This window comes from Prionailurus viverrinus, chromosome D2 (assembly GCF_022837055.1).
Source record: "Prionailurus viverrinus isolate Anna chromosome D2, UM_Priviv_1.0, whole genome shotgun sequence".
Classification (NCBI taxonomy): Eukaryota; Metazoa; Chordata; class Mammalia; order Carnivora; family Felidae; genus Prionailurus; species Prionailurus viverrinus.
In genome coordinates, this window is record NC_062571.1 from 51843904 (window position 1) to 51871732 (window position 27829).

A 27829-nucleotide genomic window follows, 5' to 3' on the forward strand; every position below is an offset into this window, starting at 1 on the left:
CAGGATGGGGTGGAAGTTAGACTGGCCCTTCCGCACGGTTTGAGAAGCACCGATGTAAACTATAGTTCCACAATTTTACGTTGTTGGATAATTGTCAGTCTTCAAGAGTTCATTTATACGAGGTCCAAAAATGTGGAAACATCAAATGTGTGGGAATTACACCACCTTGTACACTTAGCAGATGGAAAACCGACCCATTTTAATTTTGCACCTCCCCTGTCGAACGTGTCTGGCTAAACCACTACTGGAGCTCACCGCTCGTCCCAGAGAGAGCCCTGCCCTCTCGTGGCTGCAGATGTCGACCGCAAGACTAAGCAGCGTGCTGGGCACCACGCGTTCTGATTGGCAAAATGACGCTTTCTCCGAGGTCTTCTGGTCAGTTCTCCCTCTTCTCGGCAAGTCCATTTTAAACAACGGAATGGACTTCAGAAGGAGGGGAAAGGGTTTCTCACGAGTGTTTCAAAAGCGCTTCTAGCTCTTGGCAAAAGGGTCTGGTTCGTGGCGGGCGCTCAATAAACGTTGTAAGCGCGCATTTCGAAACAATCACTTTCTACAGTATTTTCTAGGAGGAATGGTGAGAGTTGTGAACCCCTCCGGGGGAACCAAACATTTTCATTCAGAAGGAGGCAAAGGATTGGAGCGAGGTTGCTGATTCGGACGCACTAACTTTTGTTGGTACTTGAAGGCGAGGCAAGCGCCTTATAACCTTGAAGTGACTACTTAGGAGGAGGGAGGGGCGGACTGTGCAGGTCAACTACAATTCCCAGGATGCCAGAGGGGGCGGGCCCCGCGACTGCGCTCACGGGCGCGCGGCGCTCATGTGACTTCAGCATGGCGGTGTTCGCGGATTTGGACCTGAGAGCGGGTTCCGACTTGAAGGCGCTGCGCGGGCTGGTGGAGAACGCCGCTCACCGTGAGTCTCCCAGGCGCGGGCGGCGGTGCCTGCCCAGCCTCGCTGCCCCTCAGACCGTCGGCCACAATCAGGAAGAGCCCGGGGCCTGTCCTCGTCCAGGTCTCCTGGGATCTCTGGGATGTCCCTGGAAGCTGATGCCCCCGCGGTGTTGCTCTGATCCCGGGCGCGGGAAACTCGAAGGCACTTGGGAGCTTTTATCCAGTCTAGCTCCTTCTCTCCTGCACATTGAGGAACACTGAGGCTCTGAGAGGATGGGAGATTTGTGTAGAGCCCCACGGCTGATGGATGGAAAAAGCCAGGGCTTCCGAGTATATACATATGCTTAGCTTGTACTTTTAGTATCACCCCCCCCCCCCTGCCCGCCCCCCTTCCTGCCTCACGGCAGTATCGCAGCAATATGGGAAACGGGTGCACTGATGGGGAATGCTGTGGAGATTCAGAGAAGGGGGCAGGGACCTGAGGGTGACATTGTTGGAATACTGTTATTAAAAAGGGGAGGATGGTGGGGTCGTACTAGGGAGGGAAGCAGCATGGCCAGCGTGTTCGAATGTTACTCATATTTGAATCCAAGGGAAGCAGAAGCCCTGAGAGATAAGATCCTATTTTAATTATTGGAGTTAATCGTGACTGCTGCCTTCTTCCTTCCACTGTAAAGTGTGAGGATAGAGAGGTTTAAAAATAAAGAGGTTCTGCAGAGCCTGTCAAATACTGGATGCTCAATAACTATTTGAGAGGGGAAGGAAGGAAGGGAATTGGACCAAATCTGATGAGAGGGAGAACCACTCTTTTGGCATTAATAAGCATTATCTTTTAATATTAGTATCCTGTCGTCCCCATTGGTGTTTAAATAACTTGAAGATAGGAGTCATGATTTAGACGTATTTTTGGTTGTCTGAATGTCCATAACAGTGCCGCATTGAGGCTGATAAAAGCAGGCCCTGCCCTCACAGAGTTCCCAATCTATTGATGGTGGATAGCTGGAAAGGGGAAGTGAGCAGTGGTGTGAGGGAGTTGTTATTCCATTTCTCCCTAGAAAAAGGGCCTCTGCAGGAAGTAGTAAGGGTAAAAAGCAAAAGAAATGAGCGAGAAAAAAGCTGTCACGCTAATAATACACCACAGAGGTCAAACAGAGCCCTGCCTCTGTGCCTGCACCTGCTGTAAAACATCTCTGCTTATTATCTTAATTTTCATGACAGCCGTGTAAGAGAAGTTCTGTTGTTAGCACCATTTGATAGTTGAGGAACCTGAAACTCGAGGTTGAGTAACTTGTAAGTGGTAATGCTTAGATTGGGAAGAAGGCAGTCTGAAGCCAGAGCTCACATGGTCCCTGTTGACCCCTAATCTTGACCTGAGTCAGGCTGAGCCTATGTGTACAGGAAAGAGGTTGTTACATTTAACAAGAATGTTCAGTTTTTCTTTTCAGTGGGCTATTCAGTTGTTGCCATCAATCATGTTGTTGAATTTAAGGAAAAGAAACAGGTAGGTAAAGAACATTTTCTGAAGTTAATAATAATCAGCTTTTACAATTGTTTTTGTTTATATTGGTAATATAGAAGCTACAGATGAGCATATTTCTTAAATGCAAGCTCTTTGGCACTATCTTATTTTGTATGTTAACAGTGGGGGAGATGCAGAGTTTTCTGTCAAGTACCAGGGCAGATGGAAGGATTCTTGAAGTTGAGTTGATGTTAATTAAATAACTTGCAATAACTTTTAAAAGTATATTTTATTGACTGAATGGTAATCACAGTATTTAGTCCTTTTTATTTTACTGACTTGGACTCGTTACTAATTGATTTCCTTCTTAAACATGCTAGTAAATATGTATGTTTCTCTTTAGGCCAACAGCTGTACCTTATAGATTATTCCAGTCTAAAAACGATTTTTCATCCCTTTCATCCATTGATGTTCTCAGCTGCTTCTCTGCTTATCAGCTTTCTTCCTTTCAAAACAAAACAAAACAAAAAATATATTTAGTGTTTCTGGATGCCAGAAATGAACTTTTCTGAAAAGCCCTTGTAAGTTTTCCATTACGCTTCATTCCATTCACATGTAAAATCTAGGGTAACTGTTTATCATTTGTTGTAGGAAATTGAAAAACCAATAGCTGTGTCTGAACTCTTTACAACTTTGCCAATTGTACAGGTGGGTATTTTGTTGCTTAAGAAGTATAATACCTATTCAGACATGCCCAGTTTTATGTAGGGTTCTCTAACCTGCTTTGCTCCTTCCTTCCTACCTGCCTTACTTTTTCATCAAGACTCAGCCCTTTCATGAAGGAATCAAGTCAATACTATCGAGTCAATACTTCCTTAATGGTCTTTTTTCCTGAAGTCCTATAACCTTTAAAGAATCTCATTGTGTAGTTTAACATATGTATGTCTTTATTTCATTTATTATATTATAAATTCCTTGAGAAGGAAGAATAGGTTTTACTGATCGTTCCTACCCTTTATTGCTAGTGCCTTTTATTTATTTATTTAAAAAAAATTTTTTTTAAACGTTTATTTATTTTTGAGACAGAGAGAGACAGAGCATGAACGGGGGAGGGGCAGAGAGAGAGGGAGACACAGAATGGAAAGCAGGCTCCAGGCTCCGAGCCATCAGCCCGGAGCCCGACGCGGGGCTCGAACTCACGGACCGCGAGATCGTGACCTGAGCTGAAGTTAGACGCTCAACCGACTGAGCCACCCAGGCGCCCCTATTGCTAGTGCCTTTTAATGGCCATTTTCCAAAATGGAAAATCATTCATTTGTATTTTGAGCTTTTTTTGATAGAATGTTTTTGATTATAGGGAAAATCAAGACCGATTAAAGTTTTAACTAGACTGACAATTATCGTTTCGGATCCATCTCACTGCAATGTTTTGGTAAGTTAATTTTGCTTCTTTTTGACCCTGTAAGTTGTATTGGTTGAACAGTGTTGTAACAGTGTTTTCATCTCACCCCCTTCTGACATACCCTGCCCCCGGGCATGACACCTGCCTGTTCTCCCTGTCCTCAGAATCCACATAGCATAACAATCTCTTCTACTCTTGGCACATATATAGGGATACCATAATTAAAGAATCCTTTGACAACTGCTATTCGCTGAATTTACATGAATGAGACCTAAGGTGGGTGCTGGGGATATTGCTGTGAATAATACACAGTTATTGAACTTAGGAAGTATAGTTTAATGGGCAAGACAGGCACTAAACAAATAATTTAAAATGTGAGGAATATTTAAAAAAGGTGGAGGCAGTAAATAAAGGATGCTCTGGGAGTGTGTAATGGGGGAGCCAACCTAAGGAAGTTGATACTCCAACTGGGGCCAGAAGAACCAGTAAGTGTTACATAGTACTGAGCAGAAGAGAGAGTGTTCCCACACAGGATGGATTATGTAAAGGTCCTGGATCCAAGGAAAACATGGTGTGTTCTGGGAAATGAAACAATACCAGTAGGGCTGAGCCTAGTGAGCTGGTTAACCTGAGATGAGGTTAGGGAGGTAGGTAAGGGTGAGCAGTTGGGTAAGCCCCTGAAGGTTTTAACTGAGGAAGTGAAATTATGATGTTTGCATTATTAGGAATGGATCAGAGGGGTTGAGTGGATTTGAGAGGCTTGGTGAGGTGGTGGTTGGGGGGGGGATTGACAGAATTTTATAACTGATTGGATACAAAATGATGGGGTGGGGGGTGATTGACAGATTTGATGATTGACTGGATACAGAGTGATGGGGTGGGGGGTAATTGACAGGATTTGATGGTTGACTGGACAGAGTGATGGGGTGGGGGGTGGTTGCCAGGATTTGATGGTTGATTAGATATAGAATAATGACTCCCCAGGCATGGCCTAAGCACCCTCCTAGGTAGATGGCGGTACCCTTTCCTGAGAAGGGATGTACAAAGAGCAGGTGTGAGAGCATCATGTTTGGAACATTATTGTGAAGGTCAAATGCGCAATTGGAAAAAGGGGTGTAGCCTTCAGAAGAGTGGTCTGATTAAAGATACTGATTTGGAAGTGGTCACCCTGTAGAGAACAAATGAAGTGATGGCAATGGATGAGAATCCCTGGTCCAAGTGCAATGTATATAAAGAGAAGTTCTAGGACAGAGCCTGAGGAACTTCAGCATTTAGTGGTAGAGCAGAGGAGGAGGAGCTAGGATTGGAGACTGAGGAGGGACTGTAAGAAATAGGAAGACAGTGAGCAAAGTGAGGAAGGGTGAGCAGCATCAGTGGGCCCAAGCAGTCCAGCAGGAGAAGGGCTAAAACATGTCTTGGATTTATTGCCAAGGAACTCCTTGGTTGCCTTAGCAAAAACCATCTCCATGGAAATGGTAGGGATGTGAGGAAGTGCAGATGGCGTGTGATGCTGACTTTGCTTGAGAAACTGACTCCACAGGGGAACAGAAGGCACAGGGAAGTTTGGATGAGAACCTGCTGTCTCGGTTAGTCAGGTGGGAGAGGGAGGTACTCCTGCGAATGGGAAGAATCTCACGAAGGAGAGAGAAAGAGAGATCCCTGAGAAACTGAGTTTTATCGGGAGCTGGAACAGATGACTCCTTTGCCATAGAAAAGGAGTCATCAGGGAAAGGCTGGCCTCCTTTATAATGATTAGTGTTGCTAAAGAAATTGTGGAAAGCCAAACTTGGGGATTTTATACAGCTGCAAGGCAGGGTTCTGGTTCTCTAGGCCCAGGTAGGTGTAAAGGAGCTGACTTTTGGTGGGTCACAAACACGTTCATTTTTTCTTGTTACCATAATATCCTGGTGGCCCCTTTTTGTCCCATTTCCAATTGGGAGAGGCCAAGTAGAGGGCAAAGAATCCTAGATCTGGACTTTCCTAAGACCAGGAGCTGCTCTGTGTTAGCATGGGTTTTCCCAGCAGCTTTTCCTGTCTGCTTCAGCTTCTCTTCACCCCTCCCCTTTCGTCTTCTGATTTTTAGAATGCCTTTTCTTTTTACAAAGTAAGAAGTAAACATTTTAAAGGTGCAAACAGGCAAAGAATAAATATCACATATTATCCCATCATTCAGAGACCATTTGAGTATACAGTTGACCCTTGAACAACACTGAGGTTGGGGGCACCGACACCCCACCCCTACCCCACGCAGTTAAAAATCCGTGTATGACTTTTGACTGATAACATAAACAGTTCACACACATTTGGTGTGCTATATGTATCATATGCCATATTCTTACAGTAAAATAAGCCAGAGGAAAGAAAATGTTATCAAGAAAACACAAGAAAGAGAAAATGCATTTATAATTCTGTAGTATACTTATTGAAAAAAAAAAAAAAATCCATGTGTAAGTGGACCTGTGCAGTGCAAACCTGTGTTCAGGGGTCAGCTGCGTGGATTTCCAGCTCTTTCATATACACACACATACAGCTTAAGTTGGGGATTTTCATTTTTAAGCAGTAACTCTTTAACTGATATATTCCTCCCTTTTTTAAAAAAATTTTTTAAACGTTTATTTATTATTGAGAGACAGAGAGAGACAGAACATGAGCATGGGAGGGACAGAGAGAGGGGGAGACAGAATCTGAAGCAGGCTCCAGGCTGTCAGCACAGAGCCCGATTCAGGGTTCGAAATCACAAACCACGAGATCATGACCTGAGCCGAAGTCGGACGCTTAACCGACTGAGCCGCCCAGGCACCCCAGTATTCTTCCCTTTCTTTCCTAGGACTGTCAGGTATATTCTTGCACATCTAGCATTTCAATTTCTAGTTAAGAGTATTCTCATTGTGAACTTGATGGTATCATACTTAGTACGTGTATTTCTTGTCTCACAAAAAAATGGCGAGTTCATCGAGAGCAAAGGTACACCTTAAATGATTTTGTATCCCTCGTGCCCCGCACACAGTAGATGCTCACTGTGTGGCAGGCTCCTCCACTCCCTTGTAGGAAGGAGCAAGAGCTATCCAATTTGATTCTTCTATCTCAAGCACAGTTTGGTACCCAGTCACAGTGTAACAATGTAGGAAGGAGAATAATTGGTGGGCTCTAAAATCTCATGTGCTTAGGCAGTCTTTTCTGCCAGCATGCAAAACAAAGCAGAAATGGCATATAAGAAGTATCGCATGATTGAAATGTAAGTGCAGCTAGGCCATGAGTCAGAATTCCACGTGTATACTCGTCGTTATTGTACAATAACATTCTTTTTGTGTTGCCAGAGAGCAACGTCTTCAAGGGTCCGGCTGTATGATATCGTTGCTGTTTTTCCAAAGACAGAAAAACTATTCCATGTAAGTAACAGTTAGTGAAAGAAAATAGGATTTGTTATTTTACGTAAGAAGTCTGTTGTTGTGCTTTTGCAGGGGCCCTGTTTCACTCTGTCTGGAAACTTAAGATTTTTCATTTACGCTTGGAATTCTGGAATTTCATGAGAGGGTGCTTAGGTGGCATGTGGTTTTTTGTTTTGTTTTATTCATCTTGCTGGATATTTTATGGGCTCAGATTGAAAGAGTCCCTCTGGGTTTTTTTCTGTTTCTTTTTCTCTGCTTCATTCACTTATTCGTTCATCCATTTGAAACTGCCCTTAGGTAAATATTGGTCCGTCTCTTTCTAGCTCAGAAATCACTTCAGTTTCTGCCTTCCATGCTGCTCACTGCTGCCTGTGAGGAGAGAAAGGTGCAAAGTTCTACTATGGCATAAAAGATCTCCTCTCTGTTGTTAGCTTTCTCCTTTGCATGTTCTGAGGTGTGGTCCATATGCCAGCACGATTAGTCAGCCTTTAGTCTTTGAAATCCTTCAGCATCAGCCATCTGCTCCTACTATTACCCTTCCTGTTCTGAGAGCCTTTATGAATTTAATTCCCTTTGTACTTTTAAAATTGCCATTTCCATGACTTCTCAGGAGGAAAGGTTGTTAAACATGTCTGGTCATTTAGTCAAATTGAGACCAAATACATTGAGTATTTTATTTTGTTTTGTTTTTCATTTTATTTTATTTTTTTTCACACTGGGCATTTTAAGTGATTACAGGAAAGAAAAAAATCCAACTGTAATTTTTTTTTCCAGGAATATGTTTTACTCTGTGTAATAGGTACAGCGGAAAGTTCTGAATGTTGTCTTCATCTAGATGCAAGAAAATAGCCATCTACCAAACCTATATCCACCCAACGGATATTGTAGGGAAAAAAATGCACTGGTAGTTGATGTTTTAATTTTATAGCATGGTTAATTTTTAAGCAAAGTCTGTTCTAAAATTATAGGAAGTTTTGCTTTAAGTTTATCCAGTAGATGGAGCTGTTGACTAGGGAGGCTGATGTGTGATTACATTTAGTTTTTAAGGCAACTATCAATTCTTAATTATTCATATTAATTCACACAAAATGAATTAGCACAAATGAATGAAACAGCACAAATTATCTTTGAATGCCTTTTTAAAAAAATTCTTGACGAGTCCCTTCGTAAAATACCCAATTATAGTAATTCTCAAGAATTTTGTTTCAGGAAAAGATGAGTTGGATCAAGTGGTTCTGTTTTCAAGAGGCCCTTGTGGAATTTTTAAAAATCAGGAAAGTCAGATCTCCCACTACTCAGGATTCTGATCTAGTAGGTCTTGGGTTTGAGTATCTTTTTTTTCAGGTTCCACAGGAGACTCTCATTCAGTGTTGAAACCCTAAGGAGGAGGCATGGGTGCCTGGAGCTTCTTTAAATAGCAACTTAGTTTTGTTATTAAGTAACAGCAACTTAATTATAATGTAGACTGAAAGTTGGCTGTGTACCTCATTTTGTGTTGTCCATTTGTTTGTTGAACTGATTCTGAAGCACACAGTTTTCATTTCCATAGCCATTTACTGGTGATTGGAGAAACAAACAAAACACTTAAAAAAGACATACACTTATATATACTTCCAAAGACTTCTATGTATTATCTTTAACACAACAATCCCGGGAGTAAACTGGACAGATATATTTTATTATCATCATTTTTTAGAAGAGAAAATTGAGAGGCTAAATGATTTGCTGTTAATCTCAGGCAGTATGTGGTAAAGCCAGGACTTTAGGTTTTAGAGTACATTAAAATTTCATTTAGCCATTTTATCTTACTATAGTTGATCCTTGAACAACATGGACTTGAACTGCACGGGTCCACTTTTATGCAGTTTTTTCAATAAATACATTGAATAAATGTACAATGTAATTCAGTAAATACATTCAATAAATGTACAATGTAGTTTCAATAAATACATTGAATAAATGTATAAGTAAATGTATTTTCCTTATGATTTTCTTAATTTTTTTTTTTTTTTTTTTTTGGTCTAGCTTTGCTATGAGAATAGTGTATCTAATACATAAAACATACGAACCTGTTAATCGGGCCTTGATGTAATCAGTAATGCTTCTAGTCAATGGTAGGCTATTCGTAGTTAAGTTTTTAAAGAGTCAGAAGTGGGGGGTCGGTGCCCCTAACCCTCACATTCAAGGTTCAGCTATCCTTGTTCTTCTCAGATTATTCAAAAGTGTGACTTCAAAAGCATGAACACATGCTTTATATGGTGGGAGAACTGTCAGAAATACTCTGGGAGATGATTAAAGCTATAAATAACATGCAAGATATTTGGAATCGACTATACAGATATACTCAGAAAGTGACGTGGTGACAGTTTTTGAAATTGGAACATCTTCCTCTTCTCTGTCCAGATCTTACCCATTCATTAAGACACAGTTGAAGTTAGCACTCTCCCTGTTTTCCACAGAAAATCAATTTAAAAAAGACATTTTTCTTTTAATCATAACGTAGGTATATCACGGTCTGGAATTGGGTCAGATGCAAGCAGTTTGTTCCTTAACAGGTTGTATTCTATAAGGGATTTTATTTGTTTGGTTTTTAAGTTGATTATCTAGAATTTAAACAAGCGTCCCTGTAGATGTAATGTTCTAAAACTGAGGTCTCTAAAATGAGTCATAAAAGCAAACACACACACATATGTTAACAATTAGTAGTTTAAAACCTAACCACCTTAAATAGCATTGTTTCCATGGGAAATAACATATGATTTTCCATTCTGAGTGTCTGGAAGATGTCTCATGGATAAACCCTCCCTCTCCATAGTTACCCCAGGGGATAAGGCAGAGATGAAAGATTGTGAGGGGAGTCCATTAGCCGAGGCTTCTTGGGATGGGAGGTGGCAGTGGAATTTGGCAGACAGTGTTATATAGAAGCTTCAGGAACTTTTGAGTTAGTTATTCCCATTTGAGATTTAAAGTAACTGGAGGAGAGGCGAGGAGAATTCAAGTTATTTAGTGCAGTGGTCGCCAAAGTGGTCTCCCTATCGATTTAAAAAGATACTGAACCTTCATCCCCAGTACATGTATGTTTATTTTCGTATAAATTGTTTGTATGTTCCATTATATCAGTGTGATTTACGAAAGAATATACACACACAAAACAGATTTTAAGAGAATGAATTAAAAACTAAATGGAAATAGAAGTTCTGTTTAGTTCTTCCTTCCAAAATCCGTGCCTTACCCTTTGAAGAGCTGTGTTGCAGAGTCTGCTCCCAACACCTGAGGCCCTTGAGGAGACAGAGTACCTTGTGAGGCATTGCTTCTCCAGCTGTCGCCTGACTCCACCAGCTTCAGAATTGATAGGGGTGTTTGTAAGATGCAGGTTATTAGGCCCTACTTACTGACTTTATTACTGGGAGGAAGGCCTGGTAATCTCCATTTTAAATAAATGGAGTTTGTATATATGTATTTACATATATACGTACATATATGTATACACACACACACACACACACACACACACACTTTAGATTGAGAGGTACTGTTTATGGACATCTCTCTTTTCCCTGGGTAAGTCTGGCTCTCTCTTGCATGTTACTTATCATAAAGTACCACCATGTATTAAACTGACACCCGTGAAGGGGATTTGGGGAAGACTGAATCTCTACCCTCCTGTTTCCCTTGTTTCATAGAATCAAAGGTAAATGTATCTGGGGGTACGTGCAAACCCCTTAAATCCTTGTAGGAGTCCTTGGCCAAAAAAAAAAAAAAAAAAAGGTGAAGAACAGTTGATATGAATTCATACGCAACTTGCCAAAACCACCATAATAGAGTTCTTAATTGCAAATATTACTTGAACAAAATTTAGTCCATTTTAATGATTTGGAAAGTATCTCATTAGAATGTGAAATTAGCTCTTATTTTATAGTTATCGAAATGTATCAATTAAACAGTTGTATTAATAGAAAAATAACAAAAGAATTCGGCTTGAGACATTTTACATTTGAGGTGTTAGATGGAGCAACTGAGCGTTTATTATAATACACGTATTTACACCAACACAAGAGATATTTTTGAATTAGCTGCTGTTACATAAGAGGGGGAAAAAGCAATACATAAGTTAAAATGTAACCTAATTTAGCTTTATTGTGGGGAAGAATGCTTAACAGACTTTTAAAAAGTGAATCTGTTTTTAAATGAAAAATAATGACAATAAGCTCAAACAATATAGAGCAGTGTGTAATGAAAAGTACGCTTTCTTCCTACCTAAAATTCTCTGTCCCTTGTCTCCAGAGGCAACCGCTACTAACAGCTTTTGTGTATCTTAGAAATAGATATTTACCTACTCCTTCCTTCCGCTCCCTCCTTCCCTTCTTAACACCATGCTTTTTTTTCTTTTCATCTAACAGTGTATATGGTTCCATAATATCAGTTAGAGATGTACCTTATTCTCCTGAAGGACTCAGCATATTCCATTGTTTACAGGGACTGTAATTTATTTAATATAGAGGGATATTTAGTTGCGTCTTTTGTGATTGATATTGCAGTGACTGTCCTTGCACTAATTAGTATTCTCGAGCATTTGTAGGGCAGATGGCTATAGAATATATTTCTAGAGGGTCTCTATAGGATACATTCCTACAGGTGAAATTGCTGATGTGTGTTTAAAATTTTGATACCTTTTGCTAAAATGCTTTTCAAGACCCCCGTACTAATTTAAAGACCCAGCGAGTGCCTGTTTATTCATTCCCTTGTTAGCAATGGATTACTGAACTTTTTGATCTTTGCTATTCTGGTAGTTTGAAAATGGTGACCAGAAGCTGAACTTGTTTTGTCTTCTGTTCGGAGCTTTTCATCCATTCTTATCAAATTTTCAATGAGTCTTTTATGAGTTGGACAGCTGTAGCATTTGGGATGGGGCAGATTCTTTATAAGCCAAATGTTTCTGCCAAAACAGCATTACTTCCCAGGCTTACTAAGTTACTATGACTGTCTAAAGCCAAGCAGTCTCTGATCACTGCTTGCTTCCTAAAACCCTGCTGTGGGGGTAGGAATGACCAAAGTGGGAATTCTGAAGAAAAAAGGCAAGGTGTGACATTCCTGTCACTGGTAGAAGGCCAGGCCAGTCATATGGGGGACATTATTGCATGTTCTTTACCCCTCTTCCTTACCCTGTCCTTCCCCTCCGTGCATGTCCCTGATGTTGGTTTGCCAGCATAGCCATCCTGGCAGTTTGAATTTGTTCATCAAGCCTATATGCACCACATTGTCAGTAAGGCTTATTTTTAACACGGTATGAAATGGCCAATTCTGTCACCGTAAATCAAGTCATGGTGAAGTCAGAGCCAGAGCTGCATCTTCTAGCAGTGGTTTTGGCCTTATACTCATGCTCATAACCTTTCCCCAGCTTTGTTTGCTTCCCTGATTTTCCATTTATCCTGTTTTCCTTATCTACTTGTTTTGTTCCATTTCGAAGTAAATGCTGACTATTGATCAGTAAATAAGAGCAAAAATTAGAACAGAGGAAAAGGAAACTAAAAGTTGAAAAATGGATTCAGTATCATTTGATTTGTAACAGCTCTGCTTAGACCATTTATGTAGACTATTTCTGTTAGAATTTGAACAGAATGCTGTTGGTAGGGCCATGTTAGTGTTCCTCCAGCCACTCAGTAGACTGATGGTAGCCACAGGCCTGGGGTGATTCCTGGCACAAAAATAAATCTGTGGAATAAATGGACCATGCCTATATTCCTTTGGCTTATTTTTTTTCCCCCTTGGATTTCAGAACAACTAATTGCTTCTTTTCTGGAACAATCTGAAGTTACTTTCCAGAAACTGAGCCTCTCTTAGCAACCCATCCTTATGTAGCAGACCATGAGTTAGAGGGTCTCTAGGCTCCGTCTGTTGAGATGGTCTGTGGACATATCACTGCTTCAGCTAGACTACAATTAGACCTTTCACCCAAACGTGAAGGAATGGCTAATCACTGACAGACACATTTCAACACAGAACCATTATGATGCCTCTGGAGTGAACCACGTCTATTTATATTCCTTTAAATCAAGTACAACCATATTTCTTAAGATGAACCAGTTTTTCCTTTGGCTTTACCTATTTTTTTTCTTCTTGACAGGTTGCTTGTACACATTTAGATGTGGATTTAGTCTGCATAACTGTAACAGAGAAACTACCATTTTACTTCAAAAGACCCCCTATTAATGTGGTAAGTGTCATACTTTCCATTCCACATGTGAATCTGTACAGATTTGCACTAACAAACTGGAAAAGGGGCAAAAGGAACTAGTGTTCTTTAGAAGGAAAAAGCAAACGCGGTTTAGAAAAGAGGATTTTATTTTTGGAAGCTGACCGAAGGTAGAAAGGGAACTTAAAAACTATCCGGTAAATTATTGAGATGTTTTTAAAAGGCTTTAGAAACCCGAGTTTATGAAGGATATTTCTTAAAAGGATAGCCCTAATGACAGACACTTAGAGCCTGAACGTGGAACATGAAGGGGACTGGGAAGTTGAGAAAGAAGAGGTAGGGGGGAAAAATACATCGAGGGTTCCTGAGGCACCAGTGAGCTAGGACGGGTAGGAACAGGAAGGAGCAGGGCACGGAAAGCACCGTAGGCAAAGTCCAAGCACGATGAAAATCTGCACTGATGCCTGCCGTTTCGCACAAAAGCCCCAGGGTTACTTTTATCATCACCTGAGAGGGCGGCCATGTGTGCAGGGAAGTTTGTTCCCTCCCCTGCGATAGAAGGTTTCTCATTCCCTTTCTACGTAGCTTCTCTTGTTTTTCCCTGCCGTTTATCTTCCGTCTGTCACACCTTCTTGTCCGTCTTCTCTCACCATAAAGGTGGCAGTAGCTCACATCAATAGCCGGCAGGTCAGCACGCTCTCAGCTGTTTGCCTGGGCAGCCAGATCCTGCGGGAGGCTTAGGACGTTATTTTAGAATTGCAGCCTCGAAACCTGTCTCCCATTCTCCAAAACTACTCTTGAAGGAGAGAAAGGGTTCAGCAGACAGTCGAGATGACATGCCCAGTCCTGTCAGAATTGGAAAATTAAAAATGTATGCACTTTTTCAAGATCGATAACTCCCCTATTCTTTTGTAGAATCACAACTTCGTTGGGTTTTGTTTTGCTGTCGCCGCTGCTAAGGAATTGGCTCAATGCCAAGAATAGGGGGAGACAGTGAGAGGAGAACATTGATCTATGTGGTGTGCAAAAATTGAATCCGTGTGGAAAAATTTCAGTTGGCTTATGTTCTACCCCTAAAAATATGCTACTAAAAAACTTGAAAAGTACTCAGAATTTTAAAGTCATATATGTAAAGGCGAAGCTATAAACCATGGCTTTTTTGGTAAATAGAGAGTGCTACTGAACATACAGTATTTATTAAGCTCAAATCATTGTTTCCCATGTTCTTACTGGTACTTATAGATAAATAAGTAGACAGTAAGAGAAAACCCCAAATCATCACATTTTAGAGCTGGAGATCTATATTGTTTAGCAGCTCGCTTATGAAGTGTGGTAGAATGAAGGCCAGCACGGAGAAGGTGTGCAGCCCTTCAGTCATGGGGTTGGCACTGGTCTGGTCGATACCCCGTCAGATGAGATCTCTGCTCTGCCCCAGCTACCTGTGGTAAAAGGCACAGACGAATACAGCACCCAAGGTGACGGCAGTCTTGTTGGCCTCACGTATTGTTCCTCTCCAGAGGTACCAGTCTCTCTAGAGGTTTGCCAAGGCTTTTTACCAACCTCAACCCGCCGGTACGGTTTCTACGTAAATGGCACCCCCTAGAGTTAGGAGGTGCAGCCACTGGCAGTTGCTGTTCAGCTTGCAACTCGTTTACCTTTCTCTTCGTCTTCATGAACAAGGAAGGCCATTTTCCAGAGGCCTTGGCCTGAGTAAACCCACGTATGGTTTTACCAACCGTGTCCTTCGCTGGGAGGACATAGTAGCATGTGGTGGATTCTAAGGCCAGGTCTATGGTCTGGAAAGCAGTGCACCGCACACAGTTCCTCACGCCCCATGACAGTGGAAAGCTTCTCAGTGGCTGTTTTGGTAAAGGCTTTCAGTTTTTTGTTTTTTGTTTTTTAAGTTTATTTTGAGGGCATGCGTGCACAAGTGGGGGAGGGGCAGAGAGGGAGAGAGAAAATCCCAAGCAGACTCCACGTTTCCAGCTGAGAGTCCCAACGAGGGGCTCAAACTCATGAGCTGTGAGATCACGACCTGAACCGAAATCAAGAGTCGGACGCTCAACCAGCTGAGCCACCCGGGCGCCCCTCACTTCGTTTCTTTGGAATGTGCCCTACTGTTCAACCCTGATTGTGAGCCTCTAGAGAGAACTAGATGTTGGGCTGGCCCAACCCAATGTGGGTTGGTCCTTTTTGAAATTACCCTAATATCTTGCCTATGCTGGATACTTCCTAAAATTTGTCAGTGGAATGAATATATGTCTAATTTAGCTTCCTAAGGTGCAGCTCGTGGAACATGGATAAATCCTGCTCGTCATTAGTCTTGGGCAGGTTGTCAGTATGTGGCAGGAAGCAGAGGCCAGGAGGGAAGTGGGGCACTGGGGCAGCACGAGGAGGATGGCACTGGGGACAGTGGCACTAGGACAGTCCACTGTCCGGTTCCATCTGTAAGTTCAGGAAAACTGATGGATATTTTTGGCTTAATTCCCACATACTTCAATTTAAGAATTCTGAAAAGTAAAAATTTGACAAGTGAGAGGGATATGCAGTATTTAACATAGTGTCTGCTTTTTAAAAAAATCTGGTGTGAACATTTTACATATGTTGTTTAATAAAAACTAGATGATGGAGTGGCAGGAAAGGCTGTGCAAGATTATTTTTAGTCTTCATCTAGTGTAGGAGTGGGCTGTGGTGTGAATTGGTCAGGAGGCAGAAAAGTCCCTATTAATTTATTCACCACCCATTTTTCATTTGAAAGAGGAAACTGGAACCATATAATAAGGTAGCTAGCTTATTGTTCAGGGGGAATGAGGGTTGTATGGATGTGTATGTATTATTTGTATCTCATAATAGCTATTCTAGATATGGAGCAATGTGTTTACATCAAAATATGGAAATAATATTCACCACGAAAGTATGGAACATGTAGTATGTGGGTAACCGTTAAGTCTTAAGTCTTAATCCTTGCATCATTCTTTGGACTTGAGAGTAAACTTGTCTTTGGCCATGAGAAGTTGATAGGTTGGCTTTATAAGGATCACTCTATGGGGCACAGATCTTAATTTGGATAGGATGTGTACTCTTTTCTTTGTGGTGCTGAAAAGCATTAAGATATTTTATTCACTAGTCCTTTACCTAGAGGCTTTAAGCCATGGGACAGTTATCAGCTCAAAAGGCTGGGATGATTGGAGGATGCGAATTTTCTGTTATAGGAAGAGTAAGTTCTGAGGATCTTGGGTGACTACAGTTCATAGGAATGGCGTTGTGTACTTGAAAGTTGTTGAGAGTAAATCTTAAGCATTCTCACCAAAAAAAAAGTATTGACTACGTTAACTGTCAGGTGAGGGCTGTACAAATTATGTGGATCTTGGTAACCATTCCACAATGTATATGTGTACCAAATTATTGCATCGTACACTTTAAACATGTACGATTATATTTGTCAGTTATTCCTCGATAAAGACGGAAGAAGAAGGCGGTTGGGATTATGAAGGAGGGGCTAGAGCAGCACGCCAGAGCACTCCATTTGTACAACTTACAGCTCACAACCCCTCAGTTGTCTTCACCACGTGCTTAGGGCACCATGATATCAATTATATGATTTCCTCTAAAATCTACAAACCTCTTCTGGAGCCTGGGTAACTTGTATGGAACCACAACTTTACCATGTGATAGTTGGATTTCAAAAAAATTGAATTCAGCTCCTCTTCATGGACAATCAGATGACTTGTAGTTAACCTACAGTGTAGGCACACTCACCTGCTCTAGCCCAGTAGCTGCAGGGTGGGTAGATGTTGATGACCTCTGTTATGCAGATAAGGAATTGAGACTCGGGTAGTTTGTGGCTCTTCTCTCAAAAGTTGACTTGGGAACTGTATTCAGCTCTGATTCTAAATCTGCTATCATTTCCCACTGGGAAATGCTATTTAAAATTACTTTACAGCAGAGCTCTTTGTTAAGCATAGAATAATTTCGTAGTTCAAAATGTGATCTTTAGGAATTCAGGTTTTTGAGAAGAATTTTTTTTAAGCAGTACATACTTTTACCCTCGCTTTGATTTTTTTTTTTTTTTTTCAGTGTTATCACCATTCAACAATGACTTCCAGTCTATGGAGTTATTTCGGTGCTTGTATGTGTTCTGCTCTCTGATGCTTTCCTCTCAGCACTTCCTTTAACTGTAATACATTTCTCTCTTCGTGGTCCCATTAGTCCCCACTGAGAAATGTCCAGTAAATAGTGTCTCAAGCGGTGAAGTTGTTCCAGGAATCATGCCATATATTCTTGAGCTGGGTGAGAGTGCTCTGTAAACTTTCTTTTTCATCACACATATTATGAACCTAAGTGTGTTGAGTGCTTTATCGATCCAATGCTTCCACCAGTGCTAGCAAACGTGCCGGTCTCAAAAATTTTTGTGTGGCATAAAAACCAGAAAGAAAATTAAAAGACCAATGACAGACTGGCCTTAGATCAGAGACAAAAGGCTAATCTCTCTAATATATAAAGAGCTCCTAGAAGAGAAGCTAAGAAAGCCAGATGAACAATCCCTTTTCGAAAATGGATTAAGAAAATGAAAAAGACATTTCACAGGAAAGGAAATACAGATGGCTCTCCAACACGAAAGGTACTTAAATTCATCAGAATAGGAAAAACTCACATTAAAATCACCTAACTGGCACAAACCCAGAGGTCTGATGATACACTGTGTCATAAGGTTGAGGCAAAGCAGGCATTCTCAGCATTGCTTCGAAAAGTGTAAATTGGAACTATCGCTATTGGGAAGTGGGTAATTTGGCGACAACCATCAAAATTCCAAATGCTTTACGTTCTGACCTTGTGTCTTAGTTTCCGGGGCTGCCATAACAAAGTACCATAAACTGGGTGGCTTAAAACAACAGAAACTCATTGTCTCACGCTTCTAGAGGCTAGAGGTCTGAAATCAAGATGCCATCAGGATCATGCTGCCTCTGAAACCTGTAGGGGAATCCTTTTCTCCCTCTTCCTGGCTTCCGGGGCTTGCTGGTAATCTCTGGCAGTCCTTGGCTTGCAGCTGCGTTACTGCAGTCTCCGCCTTTGTCCTCAGTGTGTTCTCCCTATGGTCATCGTTTTGTAAGGACACCAGTCATCCAGTAGACGCCAGTGACCTCATCTTCAATAATTACATCTGCAACAACGCTGTTTCCAAATAAGGTCACATTCTGAGATACGGAAGGCCAGGACTTCAACATACCTTTTATGGTATGTTGTCAACCCATAATACCCAGCAATCCACTTTAGTGTTTATTCTACAAGTATATTGAAACAACCCAACATCTGTCAGTAGAGGCTTGTGTAATTACATGCCATACCTCTAAAATGAAATACTGTGCAGCTATAAAACAGTGCAGAAGTTATGAGCTGACCTGGAAAACCCTTTGAGTCAGAACAAGAATGTGGTAGGCTACCTTCTGAGTAAGAGGAAAGATGACATATATTCATTTTTGCTCATATTTATTTGTATGAAGACACTCTGGAAGAAGACACAGAAATTAATAGAAATTATGGGAGGTGGGGATGGGGCAGATGGGAGCAGAGGTACAAGTAAGACTTTATATTGTCTTCTTTCTTTTTTTTTTTTTTTTTTATGTTTATTTATTTTTGAAAGAGAGAGCATGAGCAGGGGAGGGGCAGAGAGAGAGGGAGACAGAGTTTCTGAAGTGGGCTCTGCGCTGATGGCAGAGAGCCCGATGTGGGGCTCGAACTCATGAATCATGAAATCATGGCCTGAGCCCAAGTTGGACACTTAACCAACTGAGCCACCCAGGCGCCCCTTTATACTGCTTTCTTATGTTCCTTTCATTTGTGAATTATATGAACAAATTACCTGTCTTAAATAAATGACACGCCAAAAGGGTGTTGAATCCTTTTGAATTCAATTAAGAATTTTTATGAAATTAACAGAGAATCCGTATATTGTCCTAGTAATCAACTGCCTATTTTCTTCCTGTCCTCTTAAGCTTTGCTTAGTTCTTGGAATTTTACCACCAGTATTTCTCGATTCGAGTATCACACACCTGCCCTTGGTTTGTAGTGTCATTATGACTGTTATTTTTCATTAGTAAAGAAATCTAATCATCTGCCTATTCCAGAACCTTGGTCAGAGATATGAACAAAAGCCAATCAGGCAGGCAATGTCATTCTTCATAAAAGAGGCTGTTAGGAACAATCATTTGATGAGCGGAAGGCAATTTACATTAGAATGGTCTTAGAAGCAGGCCCAGGTAATGAGTCCGTATTTTATCTATCTAAAAATTTAAAATACGGTAGTATTATGAAGGAAATATTCACAGCCTTCAATAGCACACTATGTATGATTTCTATATCAGATTTTTAGCTATTTAAAAGTGAACTTGAAAAAAAACAAAAAAAATAAAAAATAAAAGCAAACTTGATTAATGTACTAAGAGCAAAGGCAACTTTTTTCTTAGAAACTAATTAAGCTGATAATTGTCACTTTTCTTCCTCCCATCCCCAAAAAGAGGAGTTTTTAATTTTGATCTTATCCCCAGTGGGGGCTAAAATTTTAGATACAGTTAGGAATACTTTATGACCTGATCACCCAGTTGTGTGTATCGTCCACATCTTTTTATTTCCCCTCTTCTCTACTCAACTGCGTTGTGTTTTAGTTCAGCAAATAGAAGGATGAAGAAAAAATGTCAGCTTCTTTGGCTAACTAGTAGTTCTGGTAAGAGAAGTAGCCAACGGGATAGTTGAAAGTATGGCTAAAGGAAGTGTTTTGGTTTCTCTGTTGAATAATTAGCCAAGTCACCCTGTTTCCTTTTAATATGAATAATCCTTGGTGAGCAGCATTATCACATAACCTCTTTTCTGTAAGCTACTGTGTACTCAGAATATACATATATTAAACACTTTTTATATAAAAGACAGTTACATGTTTTACACAGTACCATGACACCAGCTCTCGAGAAGTGTACAAGACAGGCAGGAGGAGTGAGGTGTATATTTAACTATGGCACAAAGACTATCATAACAGACATCATTCCTGGAAATAAACAACACAGGCCCAAGGATTAGGAGTGGGAAAAAGTTGTCAGAAAAGGGGAGAGGGGAAGGTTGCAGTATGGAAAAGAGCATGTAAATTTTAACTAATATCAGATATGTAAGGAAATCTAAAATAAAACCTCAGAGCCTTAAGGCAGGAGGCCAAGTTAAGTGAAGAGAAGATTGGGGGATGGGAGAAAGGCAGTGTCTGTTCAGGGAGAGAAAGTAGGAGCCTGAATTAAATCAAGGTGGGCTCCCAGTTCTGGAAGAAGACAGGTTTTTCCATTCCCTGTGGACACTCAGGAGTAGACCTCCAGCGGTCATAGCCCACCACCCCCAACTCATCCTCTGGGTGATAGAAATTCATTTGCCAGACACACAGGCTTGGACCATACTGCCTGGTTTGTGCCTGCTGTCGTTCCTTTGTTCATTCAGAACACCGCTGCAACCGAGTGACTTTGCCATTGCCCGTGGTAGCATCCTTCAGATGCTTCCCACTGCTGTGTCCTGTCCCCAGTCCTAACGGCCTGCACAGTTGGCCCTTCCCATCCTCCTTAGCCTCCACTCCCTCCATAGGGGCCCCCTCACTCTGTCTTCGCCAGCCCACAGCCCTCCTCCCAGTGCTCCCATACTCCCTCCAACCCAGAGCCTCTCCATGTGCTCCTCCCTCTGAAAATGCTCCTTTCTCTACTGTTGCCTCAATTCCTTCCTCACCGACTCCTAAATTTCTCTTTGATCGCACTTCTCAGAGTTGGAAGTTTTGTGCTGTTGTGTAATTATTTGATAGTCCCCTTACTAAACTATAAGCTCGGAAAAGGGAGGAGCCGTGTTAGCTTTTGCTCACCATTTCCACACGTGGTTGGCTTAACACATATCTGTTGTGAATGGATGAAGATAACTGACTTGCTCCTCAGAAAAGATAAACAGTGTAGTGGTGGATTTCAATTGTTCCCACTCCTTCCAGGCTGTTTTCTTACCTGTGGATGCCTATCTATTGAGAATGCCTTAAGTTGGAAAGAAGTTTTCTTTTCCTTGCGTGGGAGGCCGAGCTTGTCTGGTGATCTGGGCGAAATCGTCAAGAGCCCAGGTTTCTTCCATCTTTTTTTTTTTTTTTTTTTTTTTAAATTTTTAAACATTTATTTATTTTTGAGACAGAGAGAGACAGAGCACGAGTGGGGGAGGGTCAGAGAGAGAGGGAGACACAGAATCTGAAACAGGCTCCAGGCTCTGAGCTGTCAGCACAGAGCCCGACGCGGGGCTTGAACTCACAGACCAGATCATGACCTGAGCCGAAGTCGGCCGCTCAACCGACTGAGACACCCGGGTGCCCCTTCTTCTGTCTTTTTTGTTGGGCATCCATGAGCCCAGCCCAAACTCAGGGACTCTATTAGTAAATAAAGAAAAAGGAGAGAACCAAAAAAAAAAAAGGGGGGGGGGCAGTTAGCAGTCTGTGCCACAAGGCCTGATAAAGGTATCATAAGGGTTAAATATATATGCAGAAGACTCTTAGCACAGTGCCTGGCACTTCCTTCACACTACTTCCTTCATTCAGCGTATGTAATAATTGACTTACCTGAGATGTCTTCCCACCCCTGTTCTTGGAGCTTTTTTTCAGCTCTTCCTTTCTTTGTCTCTTCATTAATGGGTCAAATTACTTTTTTTTGGTTTTATTATATTTGCAAATAGTTTATTTACCCTAAGTATAGGGAGCATGTCTCCATTTTCCTTTTAATAGTTCATGGAGGAATGGCCCATCTGCTGCCTGCCCTGGGACTTTGCTCTCCATAGCCTCCCCATGATTCCTGTTAATATAAAGTCAGCTTTTCCACAGCCAAGATGAACTGTTGATCAAACAGAGCCACATACCTACCTTCTCCTGTGGATGGTGCCATCCGGGCATAAATCTGCCTTTGTTTAAGGCTGTACCTTGACATGCAGGAGGTGGGCGGTGGGGTTGAGGAGGAAGATGAGGGAGAATCTTAGTGAAAATAAAGTAGGGCAGTGTGTTTTTATCCAGGATGGTTTATTTTCTTTATTTCCTGTGAAGGCAATTGACCGAGGTGTGGGCTTTGAACTTGTCTACAGCCCTGCCATCAAAGATTCCACAATGAGAAGGTACACAATTTCCAATGCCCTCAATTTGATGCAGGTCTGCAAAGGAAAGGTACGGTTCCATAATTTTCGGATGTTTTTTCAAATCTAGCGGTTAATTATTATTAATACACTAGAATGTTTAACGAATTCCTTTTCCCTAAAGCACAAAATTCTTGAGGCCCAGAAACAAATTCTCTCATCTCACTGAGCCCTGAAAATTTTAAGGGAAAGAAAAATATTGAAGGAAAATAACATGAGGTAGGGTGGTGAGATGTGTTGAAACCCTTTATCTTCCAATAAGGAATTTGCAGTTTACCTACTGTGAAAAGAATGGTCTAGTTTGTCATCAGTGAGTTGAATTAAGATTATAGGACCTTTTCAACTAGTTTTTTAAACAAATTAATCTTTTCTAAGATCTGGTGGGAAGGCTTATTCTATTTCTTGTTATATATAGGCTGCTGTTAATGATAAGCTCTTTTATTCTTTGACTTTGATTTTTTACCTTATCTTTAAAAGCGGTTGGTATTTGTAGAGCCTTAAAATGTTATAAAGTGATTACTGGTTACTTGTATTAGAAGATTTCAATTTTTTTTTGGTTTACATTTATCTAAGATTAATAATATTGGTCACTTTCTGTCCTGTAGAATGTAATTCTGTCTAGTGCTGCGGAAAGGGTAAGTCTGCTTTTGAGTACTTTGTTTTCACTTTTCAAGTTACAAATCTGGAGGAAAATTTAAAATAGTCGTGTAATAAATCTTTATTGTGTATTTTCATGTTGAACTGCATTTGCTCATTGTAATTGCTGAAGAGTAAAATGTATCCCCATTCCTTTTGGGCTACAGTTTTTGTTTATATGAAATTTTGTTTTTATGCTATTCTAAAATGCTTTCAAGAGTCTTTTAGAAACTTTTAGCAAGTTAAGAAAACCATCAAAATTATAAGAACTGAAATTTATGCAATTGATTTCTGTATTTTTGGATGCTTAAGCATCCTGTTAATTTACTGCAGGTAAAATCATTGAAATGTTATGAATAACTTCTCTCCTATTTTTTTTTTTTCATTTTATTTTAGCCTTTAGAAATAAGAGGCCCATACGATGTGGCGAACTTGTATCCTTTTCTGAATTAGAAGTTGTTGAAATGTTCTTTTAGGAAATTTGGAATTTGATGTGCTATTGCGGTTTAGCAAGATTTTTTTTAACCTTTTACCATAAGGTTACCAATTAATAGCTTCAAAAGCAAGTTACATCAGGCCAGAGAGAACCTCATCCTTTTGTTTTCTGGGTCAAGGGTGAAGTAGAAAAAGGGGAACGAGGGACTCTTGAAGCTTAGAGCGGGTCTCCTTGCAGATGCCTGTTCCGTTCAGGCTGAGAGCTGCTGTAGAATGAGAGTCTCTTGGCGTGAGCAGGTTGGGCTGGCCTTGGCAGTTCTGTTTCTGTTCATCTCCTGTCTTTGGCTGATGCTGGGTTGAAAGCTTTAATGGCCCCACCAGAGGGTTGCTGTTCGGGCTGTCTGAGAGTGATGCCAGGGCTGCCGTGTCCACCAACTGCCGAGCAGCGCTTCTACACGGAGGTGAGCAGGTTCTTCCAATAAAGACACCAAATGGGCATTTTAGGAGCCAGTCTTTGTTATCAGACAGTGGAGCCATATTTGCTTTTACCGTCCTGCTCTGCAGAGTTCCTTCAGGGTCGCCTTCGCTCAGCTTGTTTTAACTATACCTGTCAACGCTTTTTGCCGTTCATTTTGGGCTTTACTCTGTGTAGTCTGTGGAATGAATATAGCCTGTGTTACAGAAATAAGGACGGAATGTGTTTTTCCAGCTCTGTGTGTGTGTATCCCTGTCTACAGTTCTATAGGCTTCTAGTTTCCTTTTCTCCCCCGCCTTCTCTCCAGAGGGGCATGCTTCCCTGCTGAAAATCACTGTTTTAGAGAACTGAAACATGAAAAATTGATGTTAAGCCATTTATTAGGAACACAAAACAGCGGATGCATTTTCGAAACCCAACCAACAAACCCAAATAGTCATTTTTCACACGTATTACAACTCGTGATTCTTTTTCTCACGTGTTGTTTACATGCTCACCTATGTGCTCACTATATATACTCTTTACTCACATTTCATTTACCTATATCTACCTCCTCACCTTAGTGTCCCTACTTGAAGCCACGGAACCTCCTATTCATCAGATGATAAAAATTAAACCACAAGTATTTGATATGCCAAGACTTTGGAGAATGAAAATGAGGTTTTATTAAAAGAAAAAAATGGGGGCGCCTGGGTGGCACAGTCGGTTAAACGTCCGACTTCAGCCAGGTCACGATCTCGCGGTCCGTGAGTTCGAGTCCCGCGTCAGGCTCTGGGCTGATGGCTCGGAGCCTGGAGCCTGTTTCCGATTCTGTGTCTCCCTCTCTCTCTGCCCCTCCCCCGTTCATGCTCTGTCTCTCTCTGTCCCAAAAATAAATAAACGTTGAAAAAAAAAAAATTTAAAAAAGAAAAAAATGTACACTTTGATCTGCTGTCCTATCTTCATTTCGTGATTTTTAGCATTAGTAGTAGTGGTCACGAGCCAGTTTACTTGATATCACCTAGATGAATTTTAAACTTCAGAAATAGGTTGCTACATGTAGATGAGGTTATGTGGCATATGAATAGGTGAGTTACTGAGGCCCGTGTTGTTGTGTCTAGGTTTTAATGATCTCATCTCCACTTGGGAGAACTGGGTACTGTATTGCCTTACCATGAATTAGATGATTTTCCTTCAGTTTTCAACATTTTTAGTTTGAGATTGTTATATGGCCTAGACTCCATCACATTAGCTCTGGGAATGGCCACATTAATTAGGACTTCATCAAGATTTGCTTGAAATTAGGGAACAGTTGATTCATGCTTTGGTTATTCTGCCATTATTTTTGTCTGTTTTAAATGAACATAAGGAATCCTTGAGATTTTGGATAACAATTGGTTTTCCAAAATAGATTAAACAAGAAAGGGAAACTAATAAGAACATATAATGGGAAAAATATGAAGTTCTGCCTTTGACTTTAAAAAACTCAACTATTCAACATGGGTCATATATAAAGCTCGGCTTTTCTAGAAGCTAAACTAAAGGAAGCCCTATGGACTTCAAGGTAGCAGTCATCTTCACCCTAGTGTGACCGTCCCAGTGTATGCCCGCTGTCCCTGCAGAATTATCAACACATCTAGAGGAGACAGTATGGTTACCCAGGTTTTAGTTGACATTGAGATCAGTATTAGATTGTGGTGTGGTGGGTTCCGAAGATTGCTAATTCGGCTTCAGATTACACTAGAAGAAATAAAGGAATCTGAAGCAAGAGGATTCAAAGTCTCATTACCCTCTGCATAGATGAGGTCCCAGCTGATGTGTAGCATCCTGAGCACCACATGTCAGAAGGGCAGCAGTACACAGGAGCACTTCTAGAAGATGGTCAGTAGGTTCTGAAAGGGCTTGGAAACCTCATAAGAGAAAGTGTTAAAAGCAGTGCTGGAATGCATTCCTGGAAAACAGAAGACTTAGAACACGTAGTAGCTGCCACTCAACACTGGAAGGCTTATTATGGGGAATCAGAATTAGGTGGGTCCTGTGGGCTTCCAGAAACCAGTGAAGAGCAATTCTAAGGAGGTTGTAGAGAAGGGACAGGGGAAGTTGGCATTTTAATGACCTTGACAGAAGTTCTGTCCCTTTTATAAACTAAAATGCTTTAAATAACTGGCAAAGATCTAGTAGACCTGGTAAATTAATCCTGATAAATGAGAAAGTAATGCTTGCATAACTCTTTAGAATTAACTTTACTTTTATGACTTCAAACAAGAAATAATTCTTAACTAAATTTATGTTCATGAAGTTACTCTGATTCCGCCTTCTTTGGTGCTAATGGATCTCTCTCCTCCCTGGTCCTTCCTTATTTCATAAGGATTAAATTTGGATCTGTGTTTTCATGGCATGGTAGTTCTTCACAAGCTCCCCCTCCTGCCCTGTTTCCCCCTAATTTTTTTCACACTCCTCCTTCACACCAGCTTATTGCCTCTTAAACATACTAGGCCCTTCCTACTTCTCTCTCCATGCTTTTGCAAAGGAATCCTCTCCTCTCTCTCTCTCTCTCTCTCTCTCTCTCTCTCTCTCTCTTTTGTATTCCTAGTGGTACTTCTGTTACAATACTTTCCTGATTCATCCAGGCAGATGCAGCTTCTTCTGGGTGCCTCCATTTCTATTACATTTGCCCCTAATGTGCTTATCTCAGTGTACGGTAGGAAGAAACACTAGGTACGTATCTCTGCCTGGCCCAGTAGTATATTTTGAGCCGAAATTGGGTAGATTTAAGTCGAACTCTGCTGCCAGCCTGACCTAACATCTCATAATTCCCATTCTTTTCTGTTGTCACTAATATACAAGAGATCGATAAACACGTGAGCTTGATTTTCTTCATTCACTCGACAAGTATTTATTGAACACCTGTTAGATAACAGGCATTGCTGGGATCTTGACCGTACAATACGATTGATTCTTCAGAGGTACATTGATGACCCAGTGAGGGACCCAGATATGGTACGTGCTGTCAAATGAAGTGAGCACACATAATCACCATGGGAGCGATTCAGTTGACTGTTGACCTTGCTGTCTTGATTCATTTTTCTACCATGCATAAAGCGTCTGCCACGCCAAGGTCTGTGACTTGGGTCCTGACTACAGAAGATGCCATGGATGCACCGTTAAGGAGAACTGCCCTACAGTTTTACCCTTGAGTAATCCCTTCAAAGGGAATTAGATGTAAATAATATACTGATGTTTATCTACCTTGGGGGGAGAAGGCAGTAATGGTGAATGGCATCAGAATCCATAGCCATTCATTCTGGTTTTATCATTTACAGATACTGTAAGGCAAAGTCACAGGGTGTGAAACTTGTTAAAGCACCTCTTTTTCACTCATGTCTTAACTTTAAACACTATGGTTTGCCTGTTTGTTTTATAGAAACTAGAAAAACTGCTTTTGGAATTATCTCCACAGTGAAGAAACCTCGGCCATCAGAAGCAGATGATGATTCTCTTCCAGCTTGCAAGAAAGCCAAGTGTGAGGGCTGAAAAGAATCCCCAGTCCTTGTCAGCGCTCCCTTCCTCCATTTGGTAGTCCGTCCACCACAATGGAAATAAAAGCTTTGTATGCTTTACTGTTTTCATTTGGAGCTAGGAATTGGTCGTCTATGAAAACAATTTTATATTCAAGCCATTAAAATAACAAAACCTAGTGAAGCAGTAAAAAAGAAGACCGCCAGCTTAATAGAATTTTGATATACTTTAAGAGAAAAACAGAGACTGGCTTATTTATTATTTGTATTAAGGATAAACA

The 27829-nt window shown here is 41.0% G+C and overlaps 1 protein-coding gene across 2 annotated transcripts; it reads left to right on the plus strand.

The window, feature by feature from the left end:
• The first annotated feature begins 797 nt into the window (after window positions 1–797).
• Window positions 798–27659, plus strand: RPP30 (ribonuclease P/MRP subunit p30). 2 transcript variants are annotated; one of them, XM_047826044.1, is made up of 11 exons: window positions 798–913; window positions 2337–2392; window positions 3002–3058; window positions 3708–3782; window positions 7070–7141; window positions 13266–13355; window positions 22420–22536; window positions 23111–23140; window positions 23538–23575; window positions 23958–24037; window positions 27455–27659. In XM_047826044.1, the coding sequence occupies exons 1-11, from the start codon at window positions 832–834 to the stop codon at window positions 27562–27564; spliced, it is 807 nt and encodes a 268-aa protein (XP_047682000.1). In that variant the 5' UTR covers window positions 798–831; the 3' UTR covers window positions 27565–27659. The 2 variants fall into 2 exon arrangements, with proteins under 2 accessions (XP_047682000.1, XP_047682001.1); XM_047826045.1 differs by lacking the exon at window positions 7070–7141.
• Window positions 27660–27829: the final 170 nt, after the last annotated feature.